At 42.4% G+C, this 10,656-nt stretch overlaps 1 protein-coding gene across 1 annotated transcript; it reads right to left on the bottom strand.

Moving 5' to 3' along the window:
• Positions 1 to 3,056: 3,056 nt before the first annotated feature.
• Positions 3,057 to 9,481, bottom strand: LOC134010805 (hemicentin-1-like). The gene is made up of 9 exons (XM_062450092.1): positions 9,181 to 9,481; positions 8,337 to 8,612; positions 7,786 to 8,109; positions 7,457 to 7,678; positions 7,066 to 7,293; positions 6,692 to 6,958; positions 5,255 to 5,572; positions 4,907 to 5,155; positions 3,057 to 4,310 (listed from the first exon to the last, which is right to left on the bottom strand). The coding sequence occupies exons 1-9, from the start codon at positions 9,296 to 9,298 to the stop codon at positions 4,105 to 4,107; spliced, it is 2,208 nt and encodes a 735-aa protein (XP_062306076.1). The 5' UTR covers positions 9,299 to 9,481; the 3' UTR covers positions 3,057 to 4,104.
• Positions 9,482 to 10,656: the final 1,175 nt, after the last annotated feature.

Genomic DNA, 10,656 nt, shown 5'->3' with positions numbered 1-10,656 from the left:
GAGCCACATTCCCACCCCATGGTCTTCTGACAGGGTTCTTGCTTGCTTGTAACCAACAGCGGAAATCACTGTGATCTAGCTATGTCTCGTTGAAAGTACACTTTCCCATTTTCCACACGTAGCCGAACTTTAACAAACTGAGGAAGCGCAGACGTATTTTGTGGGCAGGTATTGCATTTATAACAGGATTTGTAGTTTTATCACCGTGTAGCTACATACTGTAATAAACCTTGCCTCCGCTATGGAACGTAGATAGTCAATGGCTAGTGCGAGTACACCGCTGGACATAGGAGAGGGAACACTCAAGATACAAAAAGGTTACTTTATTTGAATTCATAGAAGAGAGCATTGAGCCAGGCACACAGATCTTCCGGCAGTAGTCAGAGCCCCGCACATAGAAACCCCCCACCGGGCCAACCAAGGTGTCTGTCACTTGGACAGACCCTCTAATTTAAACACCCCCACGGGGCACGGTAAACGTGTCTCACCCTACACACCCACGCTACAATCCCCTTAGGGCACGGCAAGCAATGGCCACAGGGTGCTATCACACCCACCGCTGGTGGGGTCTCTACTGTACGGGAGCGCCGTTGCCTCCCGCGGTACACTAGCTCGCCGCCCTATGACTTTAAAATGCGAACTGGTCCTAAGCGGTTACATACAAAACAAACAAGGGATAGAGTTTAAAAACACTAGGCCTATATACTCAACTCTCTGGGGGTTCGAGACCCTCCCCTGGGGTCTGCGCTTTGTGAGGCCGCTCCAAAGACAGCAGGAGAGCCTCTTCCACAGGCTGGGAGCGGACAAGGCCCCCTATCTAGGTCACCCTACCCCGCCAGGAACCTCGCGAAGGGCGTCTCGCCCTGGGTGTAATTCAATGTAGAACCGCCACTGCCGGCAGCCCTAAATGGTCTGCGAACGCCGCCACCACCCGATTGCGTACTGTGTATTTCTATTTCCGCGATATCCACCACAACGGCTCCCAGACCAACACTCCACCCTACCGATCTTCTCCCTTTTATATCCCTCTCGATACTCCCTTCAACAGGTGCAGCCACTTGCCTAATTGTCAGCGCAGCGCTTGACCGCTCCCCTAACTATCCCCGTCATTCACTACAATACCAACACCAATATCCCCCAGAAAGAACTACAACACACCGAACCAACGTTCTGAGGGCAGCGTTCTGCTGGTTTCGTTTGTAGAGCTCCGCTTTGTAGGCTGCGACTCAATACTTTTTTGCTACTTTGTCATAACTTTCTGCGGCCAGCGGTTCTGGAAATGAAATTTGACTAAATCAAATTTAAGACCTCGGATGAAAATCTGGCAGTTTTTAAGACGTTTTACTGCCTTAAATTTAAAGTTCCGAATTTTAGACTTTTTAAGACCCCGCGGGAACCCTGTTTGACCAATCACCTATCAGAGTTCTCCCTGTCTGGGACCCCCCCCCCCAGACAAAACTTGTCTCCCAAGGACAGGGAGACAGAACTTGGACTGGGCAGTAGTGATGGGAAGTTCGAATAATTTTACTGATTCGGTTCTTTGAATCTCGTTCAGTAAAATGAACGAGTTTTTCGAGTCATTCGTTCATTTCAACGGGGGGGGGGGCATTTAATTATCACGGCAAACAATTACACTGCACTAAACTGTAAGTCTAAATGTTAAGTGAAAATAACAAAACCAGTCAGTATGATGACTTGAGCGAAGATCATTCACGTCTTACTAAAACAGCGGCCACGCGAAAGGGAATGAGGAAACTGTTTCCTCTACTAAAAAGTACAATGTGGGTCACGTGAAAAAAGGATCCAAAGACTCGTAGGAAGACCGATTCGGGAAATGAACGAATCGTTCGTTTCCTCTAGCTACCAGTAGAGCCTATGCAAGTCACGTGAAAAATGATCCAAAGACTCGTAGAAAGACCGAGTCGGGAAATGAACGAATCGTTCGTTTCCTCTAGCTACCACTACAGAACCTATGCAGGTCACGTGAAAATGATCCAAAGACTCGTACCTGAAGACCGAGTCGGGAAATGAACGAATCATTTCTGTTTACTTGGACGAGCCTATGCAACAGTCCCGATGCGCGGCCACGAGAAAATGAACAAATCACTCTTTGAGAGGACTCGTTACTCCCGAGTCCTTATAAGGATTCGTTCAAAATGAACGAATCGTTCACGAACGACACATCACTACTGGGCAGAACTCTCTGATCTCTGTCACGACCACTTTCTCAACGAAGGCCTTCGTTTGATCTATTCTGAGACTCTGTTTCTGTGAAGCTGCATTGGCATCATCGACTGATTCACTGTATTAGACTAAGAACATCCTGTGTGTTGTTTTCATTGTGTATTCTTGTGATTGCATCATTTCTTATTATTAAACTACAAATGACTTGGTCCGGTGTTTAACCTTGTATCATTCTCCACTACCCAGTTTGACACGCCTTAACAGCACTTAAATGGGAAAATGTGTCCAAACTTTTGACTGGTACTGTACATGTTGAAGAATACAGGATCGTCACTGCCCATAACTGCTGAACCACGCCGACACACAGTGCTCGTCTTATCCACCACTCAGCCTGTACTACTACTGTAACTGAATGGGAAACCGAAGTTTTCCCAAACTTGCAATCTTAAAACGGCCGGCGGGTCCTCCTCTATCTCTCGTGGGTCGCCACCACTCGCCATACTCGTCCTTAGTGCTGCTAGCTAGCATATCTCCGACTAACGGCGGCGCCAATCAGAGCTACAGATTAGATATCCCGAAAGAACACGAGTATCTAACAGTAGTTCCGCATTACATTAATTAATTTGCACGCGAGTTTTATTTATTTTTATACCGTGTATTCTCCGTGTAATTTCATGCACCGAACCGTGACGCCCGTACCGTACGGTTCGAATACATGTATTGTTCCACCCCTAGTGGTAGGCTTATTGGGCCTCATTCACCAAATGTTCTTAAGAACAAAGAAATAAGAAATAACTTAGGAAGATACTGGTGAATGAGGCCCAATGTTCTTTGTGTAAGTATGCATGTTCTTCCAAATAATACTGCATATGCACTTATAAACAACATACAAGGATTTTAATACACATAATGTAGCAAAAATTCAGATCCAGGCACAGGACCGTTTCCCCTATTCTCATCAATCTTGCAACTGTCCCCATGCAGTCCAAGTGCCATTACGCTAAAACTCTTAGAACTAAATATCTATATTTAAATAAATAAACAATGTTATACTACCTGTACATTAAAATAAACAATTATAACACCTTGTTTCACTGGGCTTGCAGTTGTGAGACACCTTCTTAGACACATACACCACAGTCATACTTGCAGTCAAGCATAACAGTGGTAATCTACATATACATCACTGGTATCCAATAAACAGTGTGTCAGTAGTAGTAGTAGTAGTAGTAGTGTAAACTGGTGGTCAGTCCACAGAGAAGAAGCTACTGACAAGCTATTTGCTCTACAATAAAGCAAGCAATGGATATGTAGATGGGGTGGGTGGGTTTGGGGCGTCAAGTCTATGCATCATTAACAAGGTTATGTGGACATCAGACATCAAGCAATCAGGAGCGCTTCTTGGCCACTGAGAGCTAAAATTGACTCCAAATACCTCTAAAGACAATAGATCTTGACAGTGTGATGATCACCTTTTAAAGTAATTTGCATAACATGAAGTCCAGTACATGACTTAAAGATCATGATGCCTAGCTAATTAAGATTAATGATGACATACAATTCCCTTTGTATTATAACCATAATGATCCTGTCTCTCAATACCATCAAGAGAAAATACATTTTAAAGCAATTGTTTTAAAGAGATTTGTTGTTTCTGATTCTTCTTCAGTGATAGTATACTCTTCAGTAGTAATTTATTGATGTCATTAGCAGGCGTCATTGGCCGTCCTCAAATTCTTCTATAATGCAAATCGAAAGTGAACATGGTGCTGGAGGGCAAAATAGTTCATTCTTAAGGGCAAGTAAGTCCTTCCCCATCGACGAGAATCAAGCCCTGAGTCAGTCCTTTGGTCACTTTAGTTAATGGTGACAAGGAAAAAATCGCATCCCATTGTCTTCCCCCTAGAAACAGTTATTTGGCTAAGAGAGTTTGGTCATGGGGAGAGGTGTCCCCCGGCCATTTTGTGCCACATTTCCTTTCAGGGTGTTGTCGATCTTGGCATCCTTCAGGCTGTAGCGCCCCATCTTGGTGTTCTTATAGTAGATGGAGTAGATGAAGACGAAGATGACAGAGATAACCACCACCGTGATGGCTACAAAGCCAGCTATGAGGGGAAGGTAGTCCTCTGTGATGAGAGAGACAAATCACGGCCATCAACCACACTGTGCTCATTCTCAGGTCAGACATGACAAAGCTCAAGACCAGAGTATTTGACTCCTTCACAAACAAAATAGTGCAATGACAAAACCCCAAATTATACAGTATATGTGACATGAGAGGGCAATGTCTGACACACAGTAAATCCATTAATTATTATCTTTTCTAAAGAGTGCTAGGTTACTCGACAACTAGGATGCAACGCTGATCATTACCCAAAACTCATCTTGAACTGGCAATATGATGGTAAATAATTGAGCTGCACCATCAGCCTATTCTAACCAGCAGTTCATAGAGGTAGAGAAGGCAAGATCAGAGACACCTAAAGCCTACTACTAGCGACTACTAGAGACTAACTAAACTAGCCTATAGGGACCAGCCTACTACTAGACTGGTGAGGCTAGCCTATTACTAGCTTACAAGCAGAGACTTAGCAGCAGTTTGAACGCAGAGACAATGGCCAAAAGACGGCAGAGGGTTGTACTAGCATTGGATGGGTTCCATTCCAACATTGTCAGAGTTCTGCAATGTTAAATCCATAGTTAATGTGAGTAGATGCATTACCTTTTAAAACCACCTGGACCACAATGAAGGTGGTTTGAACATCGTTGGTGGCTGTGCAGTTGTAGAGTCCACCCTCTGTGACTGTAAGGTTGCCTCCAGCCTCGATGGCGTCATGAATCTCCATAGTATTGTACAACCACTTGATCTTTGGCTGTGGGTAACCTTCTGCTTCACACACTAGTTTCTCAGGATAACCCCAGAAAACTGGTATTTTTCCAGGAAGTTTTGTGGTATTAATGCGTGGCTCATCTAGGGAAAGAGATGGGAATATGTGACAGCGTATATGACTACTGTTGAATGAAATGAATGTATTGTTCTTGTTTAAAATATATACTGTTGAATAATTACAATAGACAGTGATGTTGAGGGGATTTGACGTCACACTGGGAGGCCCCTCTGGTCCCAGGTTCAGCTGAGCCTCACATCTGTACAGTGCTCCATCATCTTCTCTACTTGGGATGATGGTGAGGATAGATGACTTATTCACTGGTGTCTTACTCTGGTCACTATAGGAGTCTGTCTTTATGCTTTCATTTCCTCTGTACCAGCTCACAGTGAGTTTCTGGACAGGAGCAACATTTTGGACGTGACACTGCATCTGGTACTTCTTTCCCTCCTCCATTGGACCAGTGTGGCCCAGAAGAGAGATGGACACGCCTGGAGGCTCTGTGGGACACAGTATAGGATACTAGAATATTCAGAGAAACTAATCTAATATCTTCAACTCACAAAAAACAAACTGTAAAATGCTGATTTTCATTACGGAAGGATGTCCCCACCCCCTACATTTTCTCCCATTCTTTGGTGGATTGTACACCTCCAACCCCACCAATGTAAACGTCGAACCGTTACAAAAAGGCTCACATTATTGTACTACCTGTTTGCGGGTGTTAGTAACTAACTGTGAGTAATTGGAATAACAAATACAGTGGCATTAACGAAATCATTGCCCATGTCTATTAATAGCGCAACTTTTCTTCTCTCAATCCTTTCAACTCTGTTTACGGTGTGGAGCATGTATGTAAAAGTAACATTTTCAATTATATTTCTCAACGATAAGTGTGTTTACATAGGTCTACTGGGACAATGCTGATTCGACCGTGATGTCGCTTGCGTCTATGATATGCGAAATATGACACGAACAAACTTACTTAAATCTGAACTATTCAACAGCGATAGTAATTCCAAAGTAAAAAAGATGTAAATAATCCGACTCCAGTATTGGTATCTCATAGTCATTCCCTTAAATCTGGCGTTATAGCCTGATAAATAAAAAGCCGTTGTTTGCCAAATTTGAGCTCTTTCCTTAAGTACCGTAGTTTAAAAAGCGGCACTGAGCTGTTGTCTTTACGTCAAGCTTTCCTGCTAAATAGCCTCCCTAGCTAAACCCTCCCCCAATAAGCCAGGAGCGCGTTAAAGGATCTTTCTAAAATTGATAGACTAGGGCCAGTTTAATATAGCCAACAGTCTTATCTGTATTTGGCCACTTTGGTCATATTAAAAAGCCTCACATCTACAAATTGAACTGAAAGGCTATTTTTTGTTTGTGGTGGATACCATTAGACAACATACTAAAATCAGAGAGAGTGAAGCTTACCTGACACTAAAATCACTATCCTTAATAGTCCACTACATGTTTAAATGTATTCCTACAGCATGCCTATAAAAAGATCAGCGGGCAGTTGCTCACATGGACTTGAGGATTGATGGTTCAACACAACCAAAGATGAGCAAAAAACTAAATAAAACATTTTCATTGAGTTGTTCATGCAGAAGTTATGTTACCATTTAGAGTAATCCTGACGGTTTTCTGAACAGATCCCTGGCTGTTTGTGGCATTACACGTGTAATTGCCCATGTTTTCCATGGTGGCATCTGAGATTTTGAGCAGAGACACCCCATCTACATGTTCTGCTTTTATATTGGTGGTTGAGAAGTCATGAATCCATCTGTAGAGAGGAGGAGGGTTCCCTCTGGAGACGCACTTAAGTCCCAAAGTAGAACCAATGTTACCTTCTGTGTCCTCCAGTTCCAATATCTCTGATGGTGGATCTGAAGACACAGGAGAAGAAACCAAATGGTAAACCAGTTACTTATCCCTTCTCCTTGGAGCATCAGCCATGTCAACTTGGAGATCATTTGTATTTATAGTAACTTACATTGTATATCAATATCTAGAGTGTGGGTGACACTTGATGAATTGATCGTGGCTTTTATGATATACTGTCCTGTATCCCTCCTACTGAGACTCTCAAGAGGGGTCACCTCCTCTCCGTCCTTAAACCAGGTGATCTCGGGTGGAGGATGGCCTACTACGATACAGGTCAAGTTGTGAGGTGCATTCTCAGCTGCAACGTATGCTTCTGGACACTGTATTTCCGGGCCATCTGCGAGAAAAAGCAGAAATATTAGTGGTGTCATCAGAAATAATCTTCATTTTAAGCAATGTACTGTATGTATTCATACCAAGGTATTTGGTGCATTTTCCGATCTCAACTTAAAGGATAGACCGCTGTAGAAGGAAGGATAGAAAATGAAAGTGACACTCACACAACACAGACACCCGTACTTCTTGCCTGGTCACTGTACGACCTTCAACTTCTAAAGTATACACTCCTGCCTGTCCCCTACTGAGAGAATCTAGGGCATTCATGGACTGTCCGTCTTTCAACCAGCGGATACTTGGAATGGGATTTCCTGTTGTGGAGCAGAAGCCTTCCAAACGACTCCCTTCTTTAATGCCCAAATCAGAACAGAATATGTCTGGTCCATCTAGAAAGAGGAGAGGTCATTGTTATAATCCTTCCAAAGCTTTCTTTCTTAAAATACAACTGAACCGTAGGTAAACAATGGAATTACAATTGTGGGATCTCACTTACAATGAACTTCAATAGAATACGTTGATGATGTGTTGGAATATTGTGGTCCCTCTGGTCCCAGGTTCAGCTGAGCCTCACATCTGTACAGTGCTCCATCATCTTCTCTACTTGGGGTGATGGTGAGGATAGATGACTTATTCACTGGTGTCTTATGCTGGTCACTATAAGAGTCTGTCTTTATGGTTTCATTTCCTTTGTACCAGGTCACAGTGAGGTTCTGGACAGGAGCAACATTGAGGACGTCACACTGCAGCTTGTACTCTGTCCCTTCCACCATTGGTCCAGTGTGGTTCAGAGGAGAGATGGACACAACGTCTGGAAGATCTGTAAATGCATTTTTTGTCACAAAGAAACATTTGTCAACCTCATTACTAGACCAGAATTGGGCATGTAACATTGGGTGCACAATACAAATGTTGTATTACACCAATCAAACTCCTCTCCTGTGAAATTGGACAATTACCTTACTACAGATAGAGTATGCACGTCAGGGCACATTTGTTTCCTTTCTGTTACACAAGGGACTGTGGTTCTTGCCAGAAAATACTCACGGTATAGAGTGACCCCAAGTGTCTCTTTATGCTGATCTCCATTCTTGAGATTGATGAAGCACTTTGGACTTCCATCCCAGTCTTCCAAGCTCTCTACTGTCCACATGACCCATGTGACGTCTTCAATCAAGCCTGTGGCTCCCTCAGATGCTTCCCAGCCCATGCCTTCAGGGTCTGCTACTGATGTACTGCAGTTGACTGAAACTGAGTCTCCATACCTCACCACCAATCTGGAAGGGTTCATCTCCAGATGAGGGACAGTATGTGTATGTCCACCTGTAGATCAAAGTTGAAAATACATGTTAGAAAAAATGGTCTGCACAATCTGGAAGGATTCATCTCCAGAGGATATAGGCTATTGTACCTACTGTGGTCGTAGAAGAGGATAGTGTATTAGTCGATTTGTTGTTAACGTGAATATTTAAGTTGCAGAAAAGCTCAAACGCATGAGGTTCGTGTCCTGTGTTTTAGCAGAAAAGCTCAAACGAACACAAGACACGAACCTCATGTGTTGTTCAAAAGACAATATTGCCCTCCTCTGGCATTAACAAAAGTTTGTTCAAAGTCTCGATCTACTTCTGCCTCACGACGCGAACAAAGAGCGTAGCCTATTCCTCACGCAATTAATTCACATAAATGCCTTTTTACTAGTTCTAGGCTACTTGTAAACTTTTTCCTAACAACAACGTGGCACTAAAATTTCATAGGACCCATGCTTCATGCAATCCTACTATTCATATTATAGTAATGTCGTATGCTGTGCAATAAGTAAAGATAATTTAGAACAATATAAGAATATGAAGATTTGCAGATTGCATATAGCGTAAACTATAAAACATCTTACCTGTAACACCGAACTGGATCATCAAAACCAAAAAATATGTTTTACGCATTTTATTTTTATGTCTAGAGCACGTGAAATATATTCTGATGTTGTATTTCCAATGTCCAGTCCCACTCATATACCAGCTATTCGGTTGGTGCAAAGCTCTCGTTGTCTATTTCGGCTCTGTATAGAATTACACTGAGAAGAATGAAAACACGTGTTGTACGGGAACATCCCCTTCGAGTAACTATACTGGCCAAGACCAACACATCTTAAATATGAAGGTACATTTTTGGAATTTCCCAAATGTGTGTGTGTGTGTGTGTGTGTGTGAGAGAGATAGAGAGAGAGAGAGAGAGAGAGAGAGAGAGAGAGATAGATAGAGAGAGAGAGAGAGAGCATATGCACAAATGTGAATTCGGATTAATTCTAGATCATTTGAAACCATCTTTAAGGCTACTTAAACATTGGTCCTAAGTATCTTATAAAGACATGATGCTATTTACAGTTGGATATCTCAGGCTGGTCGCCTACATGCCCACACTTCACGTGTTCACCAGTTACAGATTGATTCCTACGAAACGGTATTCTGATGAAGTTAGTAGTGAGATAGTGAGAAAATGTGTGACGCTGTAGATACTTTACCAACAGGGCTCCTGTGCCACATCACGTTATAATATATTTAACTATAGCATATCTGCCTCAGATGTAATTGATTTCATTTTAATTCAGTGACAAAAATTATAGTTTTTTTTGTTATGTTATCAATGGGAATGTCCCATCTGGAAATAACCTAGAATCTGTGGTGTCTTTTCTACAACACACTTTCTATTTAAATATGTGACTCATAATGGTGACTACAACTTGACCCTCTGGCAGTGTCCGTAGTGCCGATGTGATGATGTAATCTGTAATAGCAGCTCTGAAGTACAAGGATAAAAGAACACTGTGACATCGAAAGCGATACTTGGCACAAGGCTGGCACAAGAGGCTGGCACAAATAAAGTAGTACAAAAGCTGAATTTTAACTAACACAAATGCCTCTGAAGCCCAAATAACACATTGTCACATGTTAGTATATGGTTGTTCAGTCACATCTGTAATGGTCTTAAGGTAAGTCTTCAATCATTGACAATGGATATGTAAAATAAGAGTGAAGTATGTAAAACAGCTGCAATCCCTTAGTAGTTCCTAAAGGTTAAAGGCTAGTTTGACATGCTCATAGAAAAAAGAGTGTTGAAGAACATAACAAACAAGCGATGTGTGGAGGAGGACACACAGGGGTTACTGGACAGTGGATTGGTATTGAGAAAACAAACATCTGTATTCCAGTCATGTCTCTAAAACTCTCCCCTTTCTCATAAATCGGTTGAGTGATTCTATTACTGGATTTACAAATGGTCAGTCACACTCACACAACACATACACAATGATGCAATTTACCGTCCTATGCTCCAACCTGGCAGAAGAAAACAATGGTTGTATTACAATAAG

The sequence above is a fragment of the Osmerus eperlanus genome, chromosome 2 (genome assembly GCF_963692335.1).
Source record: "Osmerus eperlanus chromosome 2, fOsmEpe2.1, whole genome shotgun sequence".
NCBI lineage: Eukaryota > Metazoa > Chordata > Actinopteri > Osmeriformes > Osmeridae > Osmerus > Osmerus eperlanus.
This window is presented reverse-complemented; position numbering and strand designations above follow the sequence as displayed.

Bases quoted from the DNA above. Each gene is read 5' to 3' on its own strand.
- LOC134010805 (XM_062450092.1), bottom strand. From the start codon at position 9,298: ATGAGTGGGACTGGACATTGGAAATACAACATCAGAATATATTTCACG. The intron at 8,613-9,180 runs GTAAGATGTTTT...TTTGATCTACAG, and splicing joins GATCCAGTTCGGTGTTACAG to GTGGACATACACATACTGTC. The intron at 5,573-6,691 runs GTAACATAACTT...TGTGTCCCACAG, and splicing joins CGTCAGGATTACTCTAAATG to AGCCTCCAGGCGTGTCCATC.